The 21,944-nt window shown below is 65.0% G+C and overlaps 3 protein-coding genes across 3 annotated transcripts; all 3 read right to left on the bottom strand.

The window, feature by feature from the left end:
- Positions 1 to 286: 286 nt before the first annotated feature.
- On the bottom strand, positions 287 to 14,068 carry LOC146423395 (protein PRRC2A-like). The gene is given in 21 exon segments (XM_085044809.1): positions 287 to 327; positions 375 to 437; positions 1,018 to 1,211; positions 1,531 to 1,816; positions 1,888 to 3,251; positions 3,733 to 3,934; positions 4,676 to 4,988; positions 5,546 to 5,754; positions 6,521 to 6,854; positions 8,387 to 8,473; positions 8,475 to 8,565; positions 9,049 to 9,133; positions 9,317 to 9,456; positions 9,975 to 10,039; positions 10,132 to 10,241; positions 10,833 to 10,979; positions 11,157 to 11,220; positions 11,303 to 11,405; positions 12,082 to 12,256; positions 13,378 to 13,493; positions 13,903 to 14,068. Coding segments are annotated over 20 exon segments (4,167 nt in total). The 5' UTR covers positions 13,472 to 13,493; positions 13,903 to 14,068.
- Positions 14,069 to 15,360: 1,292 nt separating this feature from the next.
- LOC146423394 (tumor necrosis factor-like) lies at positions 15,361 to 18,254 on the bottom strand. The gene is made up of 4 exons (XM_085044808.1): positions 17,958 to 18,254; positions 17,201 to 17,234; positions 16,949 to 17,008; positions 15,361 to 15,785 (listed from the first exon to the last, which is right to left on the bottom strand). The coding sequence occupies exons 1-4, from the start codon at positions 18,087 to 18,089 to the stop codon at positions 15,361 to 15,363; spliced, it is 651 nt and encodes a 216-aa protein (XP_084900934.1). The 5' UTR covers positions 18,090 to 18,254.
- A 1,272-nt stretch (positions 18,255 to 19,526) lies between these two features.
- On the bottom strand, positions 19,527 to 21,135 carry LOC146423393 (G patch domain and ankyrin repeat-containing protein 1-like). Its single transcript, XM_085044810.1, has 2 exons — positions 20,790 to 21,135; positions 19,527 to 20,713 (listed from the first exon to the last, which is right to left on the bottom strand). The coding sequence occupies exons 1-2, from the start codon at positions 20,990 to 20,992 to the stop codon at positions 20,239 to 20,241; spliced, it is 678 nt and encodes a 225-aa protein (XP_084900936.1). The 5' UTR covers positions 20,993 to 21,135; the 3' UTR covers positions 19,527 to 20,238.
- Between the last annotated feature and the right edge of the window lie 809 nt (positions 21,136 to 21,944).

Raw genomic sequence — 21,944 nt, 5'->3', positions numbered from 1 at the left:
GCAGGTGGCTCCAGAGCGGGGGGCTCAGCCTGCCCTGCGGCTCCCCGGGGGTGTCCTGCTGGCTGTCCCCAAACCCCAGGGGGTCCTGGGGGGTCAGCGGGGTGGGGTCAGCGGGGGGAGGGGCAGGGGAGCCCCCCAGGCCCCCCCAGCCCCCCTCCCGCCCCTCCCCCTCACCTGGCTCGGGGGTCTCTCGCGCTGTTTGGATAAAAACCCTGCGAGGGCTGGCTGGGCGAGGGGGGCGCAGGGGGGGCCAGAGGTTGGGGGCTGCGTGGAGATGGGGGGGAGTTTAGGAGGGTTTGGGGGAGGGGGGCCCAGGGGGGCTCGGGGCTGGGGAGGCTTGGGAGGTTGGGGGGGCTTGGGGGTGTTTGGGGGGCTCTGGGGCTGAAGGAGAAACGGGGAGGTTAGGGGTGTTTGGGGGCCCAGGGGGGGCTCTGGGGCTGGGGGAGAAATGGGGACGGGGTTAGGGGGGCATAGGGGGATGTTTTAGGATGTTTCTGGGGTGTTTTGGGATGCTTTTGGGGTATTTCAGGGTCCATACCTGCAGTGTGGGGCAGATAGGGCAGAGGGGATATTTTGGGATATTTTGGGGTAATTTTGGGATATTTTCGGGGTCCATACCTGCAGGAGGAGGCAGCCCCGGGGCAGAGGGGATATTTTGGGGTAATTTTGGGATATTTTGGAATGTTTTTGGGATATTTTGGGATATTTTCAGGCTCCATACCTGCAGTGGGTGGCAGCCCCGGGGCACAGGGGATATTTTGGGATGTTTTGGGGTAATTTGGGATATTTTCAGGCTCCATACCTGCAGTGGGGGGCAGCCCCGGGGCAGAGGGGATATTTTGGGGTAATTTTGGGATATTTTAGGGTTCCATACCTGCGGGAGGTGGCAGCCCCGGGGCAGAGGGGATATTTTGGGATATTTTGGGATATTTTAGGGTTCCATACCTGCAGTGGGAGGCAGCCCCGGGGCAGAGGCAGTATTTTGGGGTAATTTTGGGATATTTTAGGGTTCCATACCTGCAGTGGGAGGCAGCCCCGGGGCAGAGGTGCCCCCCTTGGGGCGCAGCTGGGCCAGGGCCCGGCGGATGCCCCCGGGGTCACTGGGCACCACTCTGTCCAGCCGGAACACGGCCGAGGGGGGAGGGGGCAGCGCCAGCCCCGGGGGGGTGGAGCCTGAGCCGGGGGGGGCGGGGGGCTCCTCGGGGTTACGGCTGGGGGGACAGGAGAGGGTGAGACCCCAACAGTGAGACCCCAAATCCACCCCAAACCCACATGAGAACCCAAATCCACCCCAAAGCTAACCCTGAGACCCCAAATCCACCCCAAAGCCAACCCTGAGAACCCAAATCCACCCCAAACCCCCCCAAAACCCACCTGAGAGCCCAAAACCCAATGCTGAGACCCCCAAAAACCACCCCCCACCCCCCAAACCCACCCTGAAATCCCCAGAACTCTTAGACTCCCAAAGACCCTTCCTCAATTTCCCCCCAGGACCCCTAAGCCCCTCCCCCCATTCCCCCCCCCACTCACCTGCGGTTTCGGGGCGAAGGCCACGCCCTCTTCTCCCCCCGCGCCCTCTCTCGCCGCCCCCCCCGCGGCCCCCCCCGCTCGGCCGCCCCCCGTGGGGTGTGTTCTGGGGGGGTCCCGGCGCCCCCGCCCCCGGAGCGGCGCTGGCTGGAGAAGCTGCGCTTGGCCAGGCGGGGGCTGGGGGGGTTCCCGGGGGGGGGGCCCTGCGCGGGGGGGCCGCCGGGGGCGGGGGGGTCTCTCTCGGGGGGGTTCCCGGCGCCCCCAGGTCGGAGCTCTCGGACGCCGTTTCCCATTGGTCAGAGTTGTGCTCGGGGGAGCGGGGGCGCCGGGGGGGCGGGGCGGCGCTGGGGGGCTGCTTGCCCCAGGGGCGGCGGGGGGCGGGGCCGCGCGGGGGGGGCTGGGGGGGCTCCTGGCGCAGCCGCCGGAAGCGAGGGGGTTTGTCCTGCTGCTGCCCCCGCCCGTGCCGCCGCCGCCGGGGGGGTCGCTCCGAGCCCCCTCCCCCTCCCGCCCCTCCCCCACCGCCGCGGGGGGGCTGCGCGGGGGGGGGCGGGGCTTGCTGCTGCTGCGGGGGGGCGGCGGGGGGGCCCTGCGGAGGGGGGGGGCTCCAGGCCGGGGGGGGGGCGCGACCCCCGCCCCTCCCCCGCCGGGACGGGACCCCCCTGGGGGTGAAGACCCTGCCGCGGGGGGCGCGGGGGGGCAGCCCCGGGGGGGGGTGGGCGGTGGCGGCGCGGGGGGGGCCCGGGGGGGTGGGCGTGTCGCCCCCCCCCGTGTCGGAGCTCTCGGAGCCGCGGCGGCGCCGCCCGGGCAGCTCCTCCTCCTCCTCCTCGCCCTCCGAGCCCTCGCTGCGCTCCGAGCCGGGCGGCGGCGCCGCGCCGGGGGGGCCGGCGGAGCGGGGGGGCTCCCCGGCGGCCGTCGCGCCCCCCCGGAAGCCGCGGAACTCGCGGGGGGGGGGTCTGCCGCGGCTGGCCCCCCCCGCCCGGCCGCGCCCCCCGTACGCCCCCCGGAAGCCTCTGCCCCGCGCGAAGAACTCGCCGCGCCCCCCCCGCGGCCTGCCCCGCGGCCCCCCCGCGCCCCCCCCGCGCTCCAGGCCGCGCCGGCGGGACGGAGAGACCCCCCCGGCCCCCCCCGGCGGCCCCCCCGCCTCCTTGTGGGGGGAGGGGGCGGCCTTGGCCTTGGGGGGCTTCGGGGAGTCCTTGGCGGGGGGGGGCGGCTCCTCGCCCTCCTCCCGGGGGGGGGGCTTCTTGATGGGCCCCGCCCGCCGCGGGGGGGGCGCCGCCTTCTCGGGGGGCTCCTCGGGGGGGGCGCGGCGGGGGGGTCCCGGGCGGGGTCCCCAGCGGGTCTCGGTGCGCCCCGCCCCCCCCCGCGGGGCTTTCTGCGGGTCGGGGGGGGCGCGGGGGGGGCGGCGGGAGCTCCCCCCGTCCTCCTTGGGGGGTCCCCCCAGCGCCCCCCCGTCCTCCTTGGGGGCTTTTTGGGGAGGCGCCTTCTTGGGGGCTCCTTGAAGGGGGCCGCGGGGCGGCGGCGCCGGGGGGTTGGGGGGCTCGGGGGGCTCTCGGGGGTTCTGGGGCTCGGGGGGCGCGGGGGGCGCGGCGGCGGGCAGAGCCCAGGGCCGGGGGCGGCGGGGTCGTCGGGCGGGGCGGGAAGCGGGGGAGGGCGCGGCGGCCCCGTTCTCGAGGGGTAGGCGTAGGGGCGCGCCGGGGTCCCGCAGGCGGACGGGGGTGTCACTCCTGGGGGGGCAAGGGGAGGGTTAGTGGGGAGACCCCAAAAACAACCTTGAAAACTTCCCCAAACCACCCCAAAATCACCCCCAAAACCACCCCAAAATCTCCCCAACACCACCCAAAATCACCCCAAAAAACCTCCCAAAAACCTCCTGAAATCACCCCAAAACCACCCCAAAAAACCTCCCCAAAACCGCCCCCAAACCACCCCAAAACCACCCAAAATCACCCCCACAATACCTCCCCACAACCCCTCCCCAAACCACCCCAAAATCGCTCTCAAAACAAACCCAAAAGCCCCCAAACTCCCCCAAAAACTTCCTCCCAAAACTCCCAAAAACACCTCCAAAACTCCACCCCAAAATCCCCCAAAACCCCTTCCAAAAACAATTCCGAAGGCCCCCTGCACAACTCCCCAAAATCCACCCAGACTCCCCCAAAAACACCCCCAAAATCCCCCAAAACCCCCCAAAATCCCCCCGCTCACCGCAGCCCCTTGTCGTCGTCGCCGGGCGGGGGTCGCAGCGGCGAGGGAAGCCCCCTGGGCTCCGGGGGGGCACTGAAGGCGTCGCCCCCCCAGGAGGGTTTGGGGTCCCCCGGGGGGGTCCCGCGCTCCCGCAGGGGGGGTGGGCGATCGAAGGGCTCGGAGGTGGAGCCCCCGCTGTCCGAGCGTTCCCGTGGCAACAGCCCTGCACGGGGGGGACAGGGTGAGACCCCCAGGGTGAGACCCCCAGCGTGAGACCCCCAGACAGCCCCAGGGTGAGACCCCCAGGGTGAGACCCCCAGAGTGAGACCCCCAGGGTGAGACCCCCAGGGTGAGACCCACAGGGCAGTGAGACCCCCAGCGTGAGACCCCCGGGCAGCCCCAGGGTGAGACCCCCAGGGTGAGACCCCCAGCGTGAGACTCCCAAATAACCCCCAAACAACCCCCAAATCTGCCCCACGTGGCTGAGACCCCCAATCGTTCTATGGGGTGAGACCCCTCACCGAATTATTCTGTCTTAAATCATTCTGCACCTCACAAAACAAGCCTGAGACCCCCAAACCCACCCTGAGATCCCCAAAATGGGCTTGAGACCCCCCAGGATCATTCCATGGGGTGGATGTGACCCCCACGGGTTATTCTATGGGGCTGTGACCCTCCTTAAATCCCCTCCCCAAATCTGCCCCATTTCCAACCCCCCAAATGATTCTACACCATAACCCCATTTCCCACCTGCCCCACAAGCTCAGACCCCCCCGGGATACCCCAAAACCACCCCAAAGACCCCCCCAAACCCCCTCCATGGGGATGAGACCCCCCAGACCCATTATATGGCATGAGACCCTCCCCCAAATTATCGTATACCATAAACCCACGTCCACCCAACCCCAAAACCCCCCCAAGGACCCCCCAGACCCCCCACCAGGACCCCCCAGACCCCCCTCACCGGAGGGGTGCACCCCGGGCGGGTAGAAGTCGACGTGGGGGGCGCGGGGGGGCAGCAGCCGGGGGTCCACGTAGGGCGGCAGCATCACCCAGCGCGGGTCGAAGCCCAGCTGGGGCAGAGCCGGGGGTCTCCCCAGCGCCCCAAACAGCTTGGGGGGCCCGGGGGGCGCCGGGGGGGCTGCGCCGGGGGGGGGCACGGCTGTCCCCAGAGCCCCCAGGGCCGGGGGGGCGGCGGGGGGCGCGGGGGGGGGGCCGTGCTGCTGCTGCTGCTGCTGCTGCTGCCATTGCTGCTGCTGCTGCTTGAGCAGCTGCTCCTGGGGGGGAAAGGGGTGGGTGAGACCCCCCGAGACCCCCAGGGACCCCCAGGTTGGGGAACAGCCTGACCCTTTATAAAGTGGGAGCAGCACAACCCGAAGAGCCCAAAATTTAGGGATGTGAGCTCTCCTAAAAACCCCTAAATTAGGGACACAACCCACCCCAAAATCCCTTAAATTGAAGGCAAAACCCACCCCAAAATCCCCTGAATTGGAGGCAAAACCCACCCCAAAAACCCCTGAACAGGGGACAAAACCCACCCCAAAAACCCCTCAATGGGGGGCAAAATTCACTCCCCAAAAACCCCAAAACTGGGGAAGCACAACCTAACCCAAAACCCCTAAAATTGAGGGATGTGATTTTCTCTAAAAACTCCTAAATTACAGGCACAACCCACCCCAAAAACCCCAAAATTGGGGGCACAGCCCACCACCCCCCCGAGACCCCCACACTTGGGGTCTCTGTGCTCCCAGCCCCACAGCTCAGCCCCACCCCAGAGCCCCTCAAATCCCCCCCAAAGCCCCCCAAAATCCCCCCAAAGCCCCCCAAAGCCCACCTGCTGCTGGCGCTGGAACCGGGGCGGCAGCGACTTCTGGTACTTGGGGTAGGCGGGGGGCTGCGCCGGGGGGGGCTGCCGGGGGGGCGCAGAGCCCCCCTCCCCCTTGGGGTCACCCTTGGGGGGCACGGCGGCGGCCGGGGGGGCCGGGGGGGGCGGCGGGGGCTCCTCGGGGGGCTCGGGGGGCACCTCGGGGGGAGGTGGTTCTGCTGGGGGGCAGAGGGTCAGTGGGTCAGTGAGAGACCCTAAAACCACTGTGAGACCCCAAACCACCCCAATGTCAGACCCCAAAACTACCCCAATATAAGACCCCAAATCCACCCCACTGCGAGACCCCAAACCCACTGTGAGACCCCAAAACTACTCCTCTGTGAGACCCCAAATCCACTGAGACCCCAGACCACCAGAGACCCCAAAACTACCCCAGTGACACCCCAAACCCATTGTGAGACCCCAAAACTACCCCAATGAAAGACCCTAAAGCCACTGTGAGAAACCAAAGCACCTGAAAACTCAAAACTACCCTGATGTAAGACCCCAAAATTACTACAGTGTGAGACCCCAAATAACCCTGAAACCCCAAAACCATCCCACTGAGACACCCCAAACCCACCCCACTCTGAGACCCCAAATCGACCCCACAGTGTCCCTATAGGGCAACCTTAAGGGGCATATAGGGTCTGAAACTGCTGTGGGTCACCCCAAGACCCCCCAGACCCTCCCCGAATTCTGCCATGGGACAACTGCAGACCCCCAGAGCCCCCAGACCCCAAACCCTGCTGTGGGTCACCCCAAGACCCCCTAAAATCTCCCCAAATTCTGCTATGGGACAACTGCAGACCCCCACAGACCTGGGGTCACCCCTGGGTCACCCCAGACCCTTCCCCACACCCCCTATGGGTCACCCCAGACCCGAGAACCCCCCAAAAGCCCCCAAAAGCCCCCCGGGGGTCCCCATGGGCTCCCCCTCCCCACCTGCAGCCCCAGGTGCTCCCGCGCTGCTCTCGGGCTCCTCCCGCGGCTCGGGGGGCTCCGGGGGTCCCTCGGGGGCGGCGGGCGGCTCGGGGGGCCCCGGGGGGGTGTCGGTGGGGCCGGGCGGGGGTCCCGGGGGGGTTCCCGCGGGGGGGCGGCGCTCGGGGGGAGCCCCAAAGCGCTCGTCCAGCCGCTTGAGCTTCTCGGCGCAGGCGGCGCGGCGCTGCTCGGCCATGCGGCGCTCCTCGGCCTCGCGGCGGCGCCGGGCGCGGGCCACGGCCTGGGACAGCTCGGCACAGCTCTGCCGGCGGCGCCGGCGCCATGCCTCATCTTCATCCTGCAGGTAAATACCTGTATGACACACCTGAGCACACCTGTGCTACACCTGGATACACCTACAGCAACTATAGCCACCCTACAGCTACAGCCACGGCCTGGGACAGCTCGGCGCAGCTCTGCCGGCGGCGCCGGCGCCAGGCCTCGTCCTCATCCTGCAGGTAACACACCTGTGATACACCTGAGCGCACCTGTGTGACACCTGGGTACACCTGTGATACACCTACAGCTACAGCCACGGCCTGGGACAGCTCGGCACAGCTCTGCCGGCGGCGCCGGCGCCATGCCTCATCTTCATCCTGCAGGTAACACACACCTGAGCACAGCTGGATACACCTGAGCACACCTGTGATACACCTAGAGCAGCTACAGCCTCCCTACAGCTACAGCCACGGCCTGGGACAGCTCGGCGCAGCTCTGCCGGCGGCGCCGGCGCCAGGCTTCGTCCTCATCCTGCAGGTAACACACACCTGAGCACACCTGTGATACACCTGGATACCTGTGTGACACCTGGCTACACCTGTGATACACCTACAGCTACAGCCACGGCCTGGGACAGCTCGGCGCAGCTCTGCCGGCGGCGCCGGCGCCACGCCTCATCTTCATCCTGCAGGTGATACACCTGTGATACACCTGTGATACACCTGTGATACCTGTGTGACACCTGGATACACCTATAGCCACCCTACAGCCTCTACAGCCACGGCCTGGGACAGCTCGGCACAGCTCTGCCGGCGGCGCCGGCGCCACGCCTCATCTTCATCCTGCAGGTAAAGTACCTGTGTGACACACCTGAGCACACCTATGATACGTGTGTGACACCTGGGTACACCTGTGATACACCTACAGCTACAGCTACAGCCACGGCCTGGGACAGCTCGGCACAGCTCTGCCGGCGGCGCCGGCGCCAGGCTTCATCTTCATCCTGCAGGTAAATACCTGTATGACACACCTGAGCACACCTGTGATACCTGTGTGACACCTGGATACACCTGTGATACACCTACAGTCCCTACAGCCACGGCCTGGGACAGCTCGGCACAGCTCTGCTGGCGCCATGCCTTGTAATCATCCTGCAGGTGACACGCCTGTGATGCACCTAAACACACCTGTGACACCTGTGTGACACCTGAATACACTTTAATCACACTTAAGAACACCTAAATGTACACAACTCCCTTTTGGGTATACCTGTGTCACACCCAGGTACACCTCAATCACACCTAGATATGGCTAGAAACTTCTGAATCGCACCTCAACACACGCGTATCAGACCTGTGCACAGCTAGATACACCTGAGCCACACCTGAGTTCTACCTGTATACACCTATATCACACCTACATATGCCTGGGCGCAGCTGAGCACACTGCTGCACACGTGGGTCACACCTGTCCAGTCACACCTGTCCCATACCTACCAGGTCACACCTGTCCCCCACCTGTCCGCCACACCCGTCCATCCACACCTGTCCCATACCTGTCCCACACCTGTCCGCTCACACCTGTCCCACCTGTCCCACGGCTGTCACTCACCGGGAGCTCGTTGGGCGTGGCCCAGCTGCCGCGGTTGGGGGGCGGTGGAGGGGGCGGAGCCCGGCTGGGCGGGGCCGGAGGGGGCGGAGCTTCCTTGGGTCCCTCCGGGGGGGACTTGGGGGGCTGCGGCTCCTCCTTGGGGCGGCGCCTCGGGGGGGCAGGAGGCTCGTTCTCCCTTCCTGGGGGACACGGGGGTCAGCGGGGTTTGGGGTCAGCGGGGTCTGGGGTCACTGGGGGGTTTAGGGGGTCCTGGGGAGGGTTGGGGGGTCCCAGGGGCTTTTGGGGGTCCCAGGGGTGTCCTGGGGGTTATGGGGCAGGTATGGGGGTCCTGAGGGGATTATGGGGGCATTATGAGGGTCTGGGGGTGCATAACACTGCCCTACTATGAGTTATGGGGCAGCTATGGGGGTCCCAGAGGAATTATAGAGAATTCTGTGGGGTTTCCTATGGGGTTTCTATGGGGTATCCTATGGGGTTTCTGCAGGGTCTCAGGGGGGGCTCTGAGGGGTTTCTATGGGGTCTCTATGGGGTTTCTCGGGGGTTTCAGGGGGGTTTCCTATTGGGTTTCTATAGGGTTTCAGGGGGCTTTCTGTGGGGTGTCTGTGGGGTTTCTGTGGGGTTTTTTTGGGATTTTCTATGGGGTTTCTGGGGGTGATTCTCACCCCTCATCCTCCTCATCCTCGTCCCGCCCATCCTCCTCATCGCTGAACTTGAGCTTCTCGCTGTAATCGACTTCCTCGTGAGCTCCTGGGGGTGGCAAATGTGGGTCGGGGGTCCCAGAACACCCCAAATCCGCCCCAAATCCCCCCAAATTCACCCCAAATCACCCCAAATCCACCCCAAATCACCCCCAAATCCACCCCAAATCCCCCCAAATCCCCCCAAATCCCCCCAAATCCACCCCAAATCCCCCAAATCCAACCCCCTTACCCGCCCAGCCCTCGTCGTTCTCCTGGTCCAGCTCATCGAACTCCCGCAGCTCGTCCTGCCGCAGCACGGGGGGGCGGGCAGGGGGTGACCCCCCCCGGGCAGGGGCACTGACCCCCCGGGGACCCCCAGGCCGCGGGAACCTGGGGGACAAGGGGTCAGCAGGGGCGACCCCAAAACCCGGGGTTACGGCAGGGGATTTGGGGTCAGAGCAAAGGGATTACAGGTTTTTGGGGCTTTTCTCAGTTTTGGGGTTTTTCTCAATTTTGGGTTTTTCGCGATTTCTCAAAAAAAAATTTTAGGGCTTTTGGGTCACCTTGATCAAAAGGATTGGGGTGGGAATAGACATTGGGGAATTTTGATGTGGACAAAAATGAATTTGGGGTTTTGAAGGTTTGGGGTTTTTAGAGTTTAAGGTTTTGAGCGTTTGGGGTTTTTGGGATTTGGGGTTTGAGATTTTGAAGGGTTTGGGGATTTGGGATTTTGCAGATTTGGGATTTTAGGGTTTTGAAGTGTTTGGGATTTTAGGCTTTTGGGGATTTGGGGTTTTGAGAGTTTGGGGCTTTGGAGGGTTTGGGGATTTGGGGTTTTGAAGGGTTTCAGGTTTGGGGGTTTGGGGTTTTGGCATTTAGGGTTTTGGGGTCTTTAGGACCCCGCTCACCTCTGTGCGTCGGCGCCCCGGAAAGCCCCGTAGGGCGGCGGGAAGGGTAGGTATGGGGGGTACATCTATGGGGGAAACCCCAAAATCAGCAGGGAGACCCCAAACGGGGCAGCACCCCTGGTTTAGGGGGTTTGGAGATTTTGGGGTCGATACTCACGAAGGGAGGCATCACCCCCCGGTATGGGGGGAAGTGGGGGGGTCCGGGGGGGGCTCCCCCCCCCTCGGCTGGAGGCTCCTCGGCCCCTCGCCCCTCCCGCCAGCTGCCGCCTGGGGGAAACAGGGTCAGGGGGTTTGGGGTTGAATGTTGGGGAGGGGGTTGGGGGCTTGGAATAGGGGAGGGTCCCGGGGCTCCCAAGGGGTTCAGGGGTCCCAAAGGGGCTGGGGTGTCCAGGTCCCAGAGGGATTCAAAGTGGATTTGGGGGGCACAGGAGGGTCTCCAGGGGAGTCTTAGGGGGTCCCAAAGGGGGCTGGGGGTGTCTGGGGGGTCCCAGAGGGGATTCAAGGGGGATCAGAGGTGTCCTGGGGGATTTGGGAAACCCATGGGAGATGATCTGGGGACTCCCTGGTGGCCCCCGAGCTCTGGGGGTGAATGGTTTTTGGGGGGATGAGAAAGATCTGGGGGTTCCATACGGTCCCAGGGGGGGTCAGTGATGTCCCAAGGTGTCCCAAGGGGTGTCCCATGGGGTCCCAGGGGGTCTCAGGGAGGTCAGGAGTGTCCCAAGGTGTCCCAGGGATATCCCAAGTGTCCCATGGGTGCCCCAAAGTGTCCCAGGGGATTCAGGTGGGTCAGGGGTCCCGGGGGTGTCCCAGGGGGTCTCAGGGGTGTCCCAGGGGCTCCCCGGGGTGCCGGTCACTCACCGTGGGGGCGGGGGCTCGGTGCGCGCCCACCCGACGCGTCGGCACCTCCCCCCCGCTCGCGGCCGCCCCTCCCCCGCTCGGCGGCCGCCCCCAAACTGGGGAACTCCTCCCGCGAGAACCGGCCCGGGAGGGGGGGCGCTCTGGCACCTGGGGGGGCACCGGGGTCAGCGGGACCCCAAAACCGGGCAGGGGCTCCCCAAAACCCCGTGAGGGGTCAGGGGATCCCCAAAGACCCGTGAGGGTTCGGGGGGATCCCCAAAACCCCCAATGAGGGGTCAGGGGTCCCGGCGGGTCGGGGTCTCCCCTTTGGGGTCTCTCTCTCACCATCGGCGGGGGAACCGCTGGCCTGCGCCCAGGACTTTGCCGCGCTTGGCGGCGGGGGGGGGTTCTGTGGGGGGACATTTGGGGTCAGCGGGGGGGTTATGGGGTGGGGAGGGTCTGGAGGGCCGCGGGGGGGTCGGGGGTCTCACCTCGGGGGTCCCCGGGGTCCGTGTCCCCCCCGTGCCGCTGGCAGGCGGCTGCGAATCCGGCGGTGACGGCGACTGCGGCGGGGGAGGGGCGGAGGGCTCGGAACTGGGGGGGCACGGGGGGGTCAGGGGGGCTTGGGGAGGGGGGAGCACCCCCGGGTTGACCCCAAAACCCCCAAGACCCCCAGATCACCCCAAGACACTCAGACCACCCTGTGACCTGTGGTGGCTGCGGGGTCACTTCTGCCAGTCCATCCCCAAGTGACCCCAGACCCCCCAGGACCCTCAGACCCCCCCAGTGCCCTCAGACCCCCACAGTGTCCCCAGACCCCCCAGGACCCCCAGACCACCCTGTGACCTGTGGTGGCTGTGGGGTCATTCTGGCCAGTCCATCTCAGAGTGACCCCAGTGCCCCCAGACCCCCCAGGACCCTCCCACTGATGGGGTCAGCAAGGGTCACTCATACCAGGACCCCCCCAGACCCCCCCATCCATGGGGTCTCAGGCACCCCACGCCCTGCCCACCTGCGGGGGTCGGGGGGGTCGCTGCAGCTGGCCCATCCCTGAGTGACCCCAATGTCCCCAGACCCCCCAGGACCCTCCCATCAGTGGGGTTGGGCACCCCGCGCACCCTGCCCACCTGCGGGGGTCGGGGGGGTCACTGCAGCCAGTCCATCCCTGAGTGACCCCAGACCCCCCAGTGCCCCCAATGCCCCCAGACCCCTCCAGACCCCCCAGGACCCTCCCATCCATGGGTTCTCAGGCACCCCGAGCCCTGCCCACCTGCGGGGGTCGGGGGGGTCGCTGCGGCTGGCCCATCCCGAGCCGTCTCGGGGCACCAGGGCCACGTTGGGGTCGTTGCCTTTGTTCTCGGCCTTCAGGCTGGGCAGGTGCGCGGGGGGCGGCATGCGCCGGGTGGGCACCTTGCCCAGGCTCTGCAGCCCATGGCGGGGGGCGCCTGGGGGGGACAGACCCCCGAGTGACCCCCGAGTGACCCCCGAGTGACCACCGGGACCCCCACGGCCCACTGAGAATCCCAAATCCCACTGAGACCCCAAACCCCAATGAGAGCCCAAACCCCACCACACCTTGCCCAGGCTCTGCAGCCCATGGCGGGGGGCGCCTGGGGGGAAGAGACCCCCGAGTCACCCCCGGGACCCCAATGAGACCCCCAAACCTGGCTGAGATCCCCAAATCCCAGTGAGAATCCCAAATCTCACTGAGACCCCAAACCCCAATGAGACCCCAAACCCCTCCACACCTTGCCCAGGCTCTGCAGCCCATGGCAGGGGGCGCCTGGGGGGGAAAGGGGGGCGGTGAGACCCCCGAGTGACCCCCAAACCCCAATGAGACCCCAAACCCGGCTGAGAATTGCAAATCCCACTGAGACCCCAAAGCCCGCTGAGATCTTCAAACCCCACTGAGAATCCCAAATGTCACTGAGAGCCCCAAACCCTACCGAGACCCCAAACCCAGCTGAGATTCCCAAATCCCACTGAGAATCCGAACCTTACTAAGACCCCAAACCTGGCTGAGAACCCCAAATCCCACTGAGACCCCAAACCCCTCTCCACCTTGCCCAGGCTCTGCACCCCACAATGGGGTCACACGACGGGAGACCCCTGAACCCCCCAGAGATCCCACAGCCCCCCCAGACCCCCTGAACCACCCCAAACCTATTTATGGGGTGGGTCACACACCGAGACCCCCCTAAACCACCCCAAAGCCATTTATGGGGTTGGTCACACACCGAGACCCCCCTAAACCACCCCAGACCCAATAATGGAGTTGGTCACACAATCAGACACCCCTAAACCACCCTAAACCTATTTATGGGGTTGGTCACACACCGAGACACCCCTAAACCCCCCAGATGACACCGCTGGGGGGTCGCACACCCCCCTCCAGCACCCCAAATTCCCTCCACGCCTCCCAACGCCCCAAGACAGAATCCCCCAATTTCAGGATTCCTCCTTTCTCCCAACCCCATAACACCATGAGATCCCACCGCGGGGATCGCTGAGGCTCCCCGCCGCCCCTCCCAGCCCGGCAGCCCCAGTCCCGGTGCGGGGTCGGTACCGGCGGCGCGGGGGGGCTCCAGCGGCCGCCCCCGGTAGCTCTCACTGAGGCTCAGGCAGTTGTAGCGCCGGCCCCGCGCAGCCCGATCGCTCATGGCGCCGCATCGGCCGCGGGACCTGCGGGGCACGGGGGACAGTGTCACACCGGGGGGTGGCGGTGTCACACCGGGGGTCACACCGGGGGTCACACCGGGGGTCACACCGGGGGTCACACCGGGGGTCACACCGAGGCTCCCCTCAGGCTCCCTCAGGCCGCGGGGGCACGGCCGCTCACAGGCCGCGGTCCCGCCGGGCAGCACGGAGCACACCGGCGGAGGGAGGGAGTCCCGGAGCCGCTCCGGCCCCGCCCGCCGGTACCGGGCCCGCCGCGCCCCTCCCGGTGCTGCCGGTGTGAGGGGAGCGGGGGGGCCGTGAGGGGGGCTCGCCGTTCCAAGATGGCGGCGGCGCCGGCCGGGCCGGGGGGATGAGGGCGGATGGCTCTGCCCTGCCCGCGCCCCGCCGCGCCGCTGCCCCGGCCCGTACCCACCTGTCCGCCCCGGGCGGGCTCCGCGGCGGCGGGCTGGCGCTCGGGGGCCGCGGGCGGGCAGGGCGGGCGCCGGATGGCGGCGGATTCCGCTGCCCCCCCCCTCCCTCCGACTCGGCCCGCGGGGCCTCCGCGCATGCGCCGCGCGCCTCGGGCCGCGCCGCGCGGGGGGCGGGGCTTGCGGGGGGCGCGCCGCCATTGGCTGAGGGAGCCGCGCGGGAGAGACCATTGCGGGGGGAGGAGGGGGGAACGGGCCGAGCTCGCGCGCTGCGCGCCCCCCCGCGCTCCCGGGGCTCCCCCGCCCGCCCGGTGGAGCGGCCCGGGCCACGCCCCTCCCGCCGCCGCGGTGACGTCATGGCGCGGTGCCGGCGCGGCTGCAGCGCCCCCCAGCGGCGGGAAGGGCGAGGCGCGGCGGTTGCCATGGCGACGGGAGCCACGCCCCCCTGGGGGACATTGGGGACACCGGGAGGGAGCGCGAGGCGATCCGGGCTGCGGGGATCCCCCGGGGGAGGGGACATCCCCCAAAACCGCCGGGGGTGGGGGAAGCCCCGCCCCTCCCCCGCCAAACCTCAGTCTGGAACTTTCTGCCCAAATCGCACTTTATTGGGACTTTCCACAATAAATTACAGAATATAAATTACCGGCCGCACCCCGAAACTGGGCGGTTTTCGGCCGTGAATGAGCTATAAATACATAAAAATTTATATAAAATTGATATAACCGTATAAAAAACTATAAAATCTATAAATTCATATAAAAACACATAAATAATATAAAGTAATAAATAAAACTTTGGGTTTTCTCAGCTTGTTCACTGTGGGATTGCTGGTCTGAGTTGGTCACTTTGGTCCTGATTGATCCCAACTGTGTCCCCATTAATCCCAATTGTGTTCCTGATTGATCCCAGTCCTGTCCCTGAGTGATTCCAATTCCATCCATCCCTGACTGATCCCAGTTCTGTCCCTGAGTAATTCCAGTTCTGTCCCCGAGTGATCCAAATTCTGTCCATCCCTGGCCAATTCCATCCCTGACCAATCCCAATTCCATCCCTGACCATTCCGTCCATCCCTGACCAATTCCCTCCCTCACCCCCAATCCCCTAACCCACTTGGTCACTCCAACTGACCCCCTGACCACTCCCTCCCGTCCCTCTTCCCCCCCAGTCCCTCCTAATCCACCCCTCGGTCACTCCAACTGACCAACTCCACCTCCCCAATCCCCCTAATCCACCCCTTGGTCACTCTCACTGACCCCCTGACCCTTCCCTAGCCCCCAATCCACCCCTTGGTCACTCACTCTGACCCCAACTGACCCCTCCCTAGCCCCCCTAATCCACTCCCAGCACCCCGAAATACGCCTGCCCAGCCCCGTGCAGGTCCAGGAAGCGCTGACCCCTCCCTAGCCCCTCAATCCACCCCTCGGTCACTCACTCTGACCCCAACTGACCCCTCCCTAGCCCCCCTAATCCACTCCCAGCACCCCGAAATACGCCTGCCCAGCCCCGTGCAGGTCCAGGAAGCGTCCGGCCGAGGTGGTGGCAGCCAGCTGGTCGCCGCGGCGCAGCAGGAACACAGCGCCCTGGTAGAGCGACTCAGCCCAGAGCCCGCCGGGAGCGCCGCGGCGGCACACGGAGCGGGCGGCGCGGAGCAGGGGGACATCCCGCGGGTACTCCCGGGAGAAGCGCGACACGGCCAGGCGGAGTGGCCGGCGGTGGCCGCGGGACGGGCAGCGCGAGCCCTGGAAGGCGGCGGCGGCGTACACGAAGTAGAGCCCGTCCCGCGGAACCACCAGCCGGTTGCCGCGCAGCCGGACGCCGTTCCGGACCAGGGCGGGGGCGACGCCGGCTTCCCACACCAGGGAGCCGCGGGAGGAGGCAGAAGTGGAGGCTGAAACCAAAAATAAACCCTAATAACTCAAAAATCCCCAAAAATATCCCGGCTTTCCACACCAGGGAGCCCCGCGAGGAGGCAGAGGTGGAGGCTGGGGGGAAAAACAAGGGTTAGGAACCCAAAAATCCCCAAAAAATCAAAGAAATCCCAGCTTCCCACACCAGGGAGCCCCGCGAGGAGGCAGAGGTGGAGGCTGAAACCAAAAATAAACCCTAATAACTCAAAAATCCCCAAAAATATCCCGGCTTCCCACACCAGGGAGCCCCGGGAAGATGGGGAAGTGGAGGCTGGGGGGAGAAAAGGGGGTTAGGAACCCTAAAATCAAAAAAAATCTCAGCTTCCCACACCAGGGAGCCCCGCGAGGACGGGGAAGTGGAGGCTGAAACCAAAAAATAATCCTAAAAATCTTAAAATCAAAAAACCCCAAAAAAATCCCAGCTTCCCACACCAGGGAGCCCCGGGAGGACGGGGAAGTGGAGGCTGGGGGGAGAAACAGGGGTTAGGAACCCAAAAATCCTGAAAATCCCCAAAAAAACCCCAGCTTCCCACACCAGGGAGCCGTGGGAGGAGGCAGAGGTGGAGGCTGAAACCCAAAAATAACTGTAAAAAATCCTAAAACCCCAAAAAAAATTCCCATCTTGCCACACCAGGGAGCCCCGGGAAGAAGGGGAAGTGGAAGCTGAAACCCAAAAATAACCCTAAAAACCCTAAAAAATCCCAAAAATATCCCAACTTCCCCCACCAGGGAGCCACAGGAGGATGGCCACAGGGAGGTTGGGGGGAAAAGGAGGTTAAGAACCCAAAAGTACTGAAATGAACCCAAAAAAACCCCAAAAGCTCAAACAAAAACCCCAAAACCCCCGGGCTCTGCTGTCCCCTCCTGTCCCCAAAGTCCCCTCTGTGTCCCCAGGAGCCTCAAAGCTCCCCCAAAGCTCCACCCCAGCCTCTCCACGTGTCCCCCCAGTGTCCCCAAATGTCCCCCAATGTCCCCTCAGTGTCCCCACAGTGTCCCCTCAGTGTCCCCAAATGTCCCCCCAGCGTCCCCCCAGTGTCCCCCCAATGTCCCCCCTGTGTCCCCCAGTGTCCCCAAATCTCCCCCCACTGTCCCCAAATGTCCCCCCAGTGTCCCCTCAGTGTCCCCCCAGCGTCCCCCCACTCACCCACGACGTGAGCAGCAGGTTTGTCACCCCTTGTCACCTGCGGCAGCTCCGGGGACACCCCTGGGGACAAACAGGGGGGGTTGGGACATTGGGGGACATTGGAGAGACCCCCAGAGGGGCAGTGACCCCCCAGAGGGACAGTGACCCCCCCAGAGGGACAGTGACCCCCCAGAGGGACAGTGACCCCCCAGGGGACATTGTGGGGGACAGGGACAGCGTGGGGACACAGAGGGGACACGGGGTGACACTCACCGAGCACTGCGGGGGTTGGTGGCTCTGGGGGACCCTGGGGGGACAGAGAGGGTCAGAGGGGGGTGGGGGACAGGGGGACACTGAGAGGGACATGAGGGGGACAAGAGGGACACGTGAGGACATACAGGAAACACAAGGGACAAACGGGGGGACAGAGAGAAGCAGCCATGGTGACACAGAGGGACACAGAGGGACATAAAGTGAGACAAGAGAGAGAGAAAAAGACATGAAGGGGGACAAGGGGGACACTGAGGGACACGGGAGTGGACAAGGGGGACACAGAGGAGCACACAAGGTGACACTGAGGAGCAGCCATGGTGACACACGGGGACACAGGGGGACATGAAGGGGACAAGGAGGACACAGAGCAGCACAGTGACACAGAGCAGCAGGCACGGTGACACAGGGGGACATGAAGGGGGACGGGAGGGGACACAGAGGGACATAAAGAAGGACGGGGGGGACAGAGCGACACGAAAGTGGACAAGGGTGACACAGAGCAGTGTCACACGGTGACACAGAGATGACACAGGTGACACAGGTGACACAGGGATGACACAGGGATGACACAGGGTGGCACACGGTGACACAGGTGACATGCGGTGACACAGAGAAGCACACACGGTGACACAGGTGACACAGGGATGACACAGGGTGGCACACGGTGGCACAGGGATGACACAGGTGACACAGGGATGACACAGGGATGACACAGAGGAGCACACACGGTGACACAGGTGACACGCGGTGTCCATACCAGGGGCGGCAGGCGGGTGGCATCCCCGGCAGGTGACAGCGACAGCAGCAGCAGCAGGACGCAGCCCAGCGCGGTGACATCGCCCTTGGGGACACGGTGGCACCGGGGTGGCCGCGGGGGGGGCTCGGCCATGGCGCTCTGAGCCAGCCCGACCCCCCGAGCCTTTATGTCCCCAGGGGGTGGCACCGCGCGGGGACACGGCGGGGAGGGGACAGGAAAGTCCCGAGAGTCCCACGGGGGGTTTGGGTGACAGAGCAGCTCCTCCTCCTCCTCCCAAAATCCCTCCAGCCGCCAATCCTCTGCTTTCCCCTCATTTCAATAATTAATTAGCGCCGCGCCGCTAATTACACCTCCTCGGTAATGGAGGAAGTTTTGCCTTTAATGGGAAAATCCGGCCGAGGTGGGAGGGAAGGATGTGGTGTGGAGAAAAAGGGGAAACACCCAAAAACCGCCCAAAAACCGCCCGAAACGACCCAAAAACACCCGAAAACCACCCAAAACCGGCGCGGAAGGACCCGGAAATTCTGCCCGAGGGGGAGGAGGTGAAAAACCGCAAATTCGGAGCTCCGAAATCAGCGCGGGGAACCCGAAACCTCCCAAAAAACACCCGAAATCAGCGCGGGAACCCGAAACCTCCCAAAAAACACCCGAAATCAGCGCGGGGAACCCGAAACCTCCCAAAAAACACCCGAAATTAGTCCGGGGAACCCGAAACCTCCCAAAAAACACCCCAAATCAGCCGGGTGAACCCAAAACCTCCCAAAAAACACCCGAAATCAGCGCGGGAAACCCGAAACCTCCCAAAAAACACCCCAAATCAGCGCGGGAACCCGAAACCTCCCAAAAAACACCCCAAATTAGCCCGGGGAACCCGAAAAGCTGCGGGGGAGGCTGATGGGGACCTCGGGGATGTCCCCAAATCCGGCTGTCTGTCCCAAATCCGGGGTTTGTGTTCCCAAATTCGGAGTGTCTGTCCCACATCCGGTGTCCCTTGTCCCCAAATCGGGTGTTTCCGTCCCCAAATCCGCTGTTTCTGGGGTTTTCCGTCCCCAGATCCGGGGTGTCTGTCCCAAATTCTTGGTTTCTGTCCCCAAATCTGATATTTCTGTCCCAAATCCGGTGTCCCTGTCCCAAATCCGATGTTTCCATCCCCAAATCTGATATTTCTGTCCCCAAATCCGGTGTTTCTGTCCCCAAATTCCGCGTCTCTGTCCCCAAATCCGCTGTTTCTGGGGTTTTCTGTCCCAAAATCTGGCGTTGCCATCCCCAAATCCGCTGTTTCTGTCCCCAAATCCGGTGTCTCTGTCCCTAAATCTGACGTTTCCATCACTAAATCCGGTGTCTCTGTCCCAAATTTGGGGTTTCTGTTCCCAAATTCGGAGTGTCTGTCCCCAAATCCGGTGTTCCTGTCCCAAATTTGGTGTTTCTGGGGTTTTTTGTCCCCAAATTTGGTGTTCCTGTCCCCAAATCTGATGTTTCCACCATCAAATCAGCTGTTTCTCCCCAAATCCTTGGTTTCTCTCCCCAAACCCTCCCCCGCAGGAACACCTCAGCGCCCCAAATCCCCTGTTGGGAACAAAAATCCTTTTTTATTTTCTTTTAAATCCCAGTTCAGACAATCCCCTCAGAGCCCCAAAATCCCAGTTTTGGGGGAATTTTGTCCTTTTTTAAGTCTCTTTCGGCACAGTTCAAACTTCCTCCAGAATCCCCAAATTCATTTCGAAAGTTTCTTCAGAGTTAGGAGTTTCTGTTGTGATTTTCGGCCGTTTTCGGGGTTTTCTCACTCTTTTTTGAGCTCCTGGGACCCCAAAATTCCTTCCCTTCTCCCTCAGGAGCCGCTCGGGGGTCCCGGGAAGGGTTTTCGGGGGGATTTGGGGAGATTTTGGGTGGATTTTTGGGTTTTTTGGGCTCCCGAAGGTCTCTCATCAATCCCGGCGATTCCCTCACGGGCGGCCGGAAGTTCCCTCACGGGCGGCCGGAAGCGGAGTGGAGCGCGGCCGGAAGTGGAGGGGCGCTCGGCCGGAAGCTGCTCCGCGGGGTGTTGCGGCGCCCCCTGGCGGAGCGGAGGACCGGGTGAGCCCGGCGGGAAGCCCCCTCCCCAAATTTGGGGTTTTTAGCCCCACTGGGGATCCTCCCGCTGCCGAGCGGCCCCAGACTCACCGCGGGATGGGAAATCCGCCGGGAATCGCTGCACGGGGGCGCTGGGGGTGCCGGCCGGGGGGCTCCGGGGGTCTCAGGGGTCTCAGGGGTCTCCGGGGGGCTCCGGGGGTCTCAGGGGGTCTCAGGGGGCTCCGGGGGTCTCCCGGCGGCTCGCTCGGCGCGGCGGAGGCTCCGGGGGATCCCAGCGCTCCATGTACTCCCGCAGCCGGATCTCCCAGGCTCTCTCGGCCGCCTCGGAGCGGCTCCGGGCCCGAGAGCCCCGCTCCGCCCCCCGCGCCGGGGGTCCCGCCACCGCCGCCGCGTCCCCCGGGCCGAAGTGGGTGACCCGCGGCCGCTGCCGCCGCCAGCCCAGCCCGCCGCGGTCCCGCTTCAGCTCGGTGGGCACCGGGGCCGTCCTGCCGCGCTCCCCGCGGCCCAGCCCGCCGCCCCGCCAGCCCGCCCGCCGCAGCAGCCGGTAGCCGCGGCTGTCCGGGGCGAGGGGCGGCGCGGGGGGCGCGGGGGGATCCCCGGCACCCAGCAGGTGGGCTGTGGAGCGGCGGTGCTGCACGGGGGAGTCGCGGAACTGCGAGCCGCAGCTGCGGCAGAACTGCGGGGAGCTGCGGGAGAGACTCTCGTTACCGGAATTCGGTAATTAGCTCATAATCAGGGTTAATTAGGGGAAATCGCACCCACCCGGGCCGCCGCTCCGCTCCTCCCGCAGCTCGCTCCGGTGCTTCTCCCTCGGCGATCAGACTCTCGTAGAAGCTCCGCGCCTCGGCCCCGGCATCGGCGGCACCGGCAGCGGCGGGCGGAGCGGCCTGCGGCTCCTCCTGCAGCCTCCCGTCCTTCCAGCCGCCCGCCTGGTCCCGGCCGCGGCGGAACGCGATCAGCGCCATGCGGGAGGCGGAGAGGCAGCGGGAGATTACCGGTAGAGTCACCGGAGGATCACCGGGAGGTACCGGAGAGGATCCGGAGAGTCCCAACCGGACACTGCCGCCGCCGCCGGAAGTTGTGCCCCGCGCGGCGGAACCACCTGACACCGCGGCGGGCGCTGAGTGGTTGGCGCGGGCGCGGGACCGGAAATCGAGCGGAAGCGACTGTTGAACTCCGCGCTGATTGGTCACTCGCGATCCGGAGGCGGGGTTTGAAGCGGAAGTAGCGTGGGCGGGTGCTGATTGGTCGGTTGGGGCGGGTGGGCGGGGCTTGGGGCGGAAGCGGCGGCGGCGCGTGCGCAGAGCGAGCCGGAGCGCCCCGAGAGCGGCGGTGAGGGGGCTGAGGGGGGGCTGGGGGTTCTGAGGGGATTTTGGGGACCCTGAGGGGTTTGGGGGTTTCTGAGGGGGTTGGAACCTCAGAGTTTAGAGTCTGAGGGGGTGTTGGGGATCCTGTGGGGATTTGAGGGTTTTCTGAGGGGGTTTGGGGGTTATCTGAGGGGATTTGGGGGTTCCCGAGGGGATTTTGGGGATCCTGAGGGGATTTGGGGGATTCTGAGGGGGTTTGGGCGTTTCCGAGGGCATTTTGAGATTTCTGAGGGGATTTGGGGGTTCCTGAGGGGATTTTGGGGATCCTGAGGGCGTTTTGAGGATCCTGAGTGGATTTTGGGGTTTCTGTGGGGCTTTGGGGGTTCCTGAGGGGATTTGGGTTTCTGAGGGGCTTTGGAGATCCCTCGGGGTCCCTCCGGAGTTGGGGAGGCCGCGGCGGTTGGGGGGATTTGGGGTCCCTTGGCGGTTTGGGGGAACGCTGGGGAAGTTTGGGGTCTCCGGGGGATTTGGGGTCTCCGGGGGGTTTAGGGGTCTCCGGGGGGTTTAGGGGTCTCCGGGGGGGTTTAGGGGTCTCGGGGGTTGATCCCAG

Source organism: Lichenostomus cassidix, unplaced genomic scaffold (genome assembly GCF_008360975.1).
Source record: "Lichenostomus cassidix isolate B80296 unplaced genomic scaffold, HeHo_3.0 HiC_scaffold_861, whole genome shotgun sequence".
In the NCBI taxonomy this organism is placed as follows: Eukaryota; Metazoa; Chordata; class Aves; order Passeriformes; family Meliphagidae; genus Lichenostomus; species Lichenostomus cassidix.
This window is presented reverse-complemented; position numbering and strand designations above follow the sequence as displayed.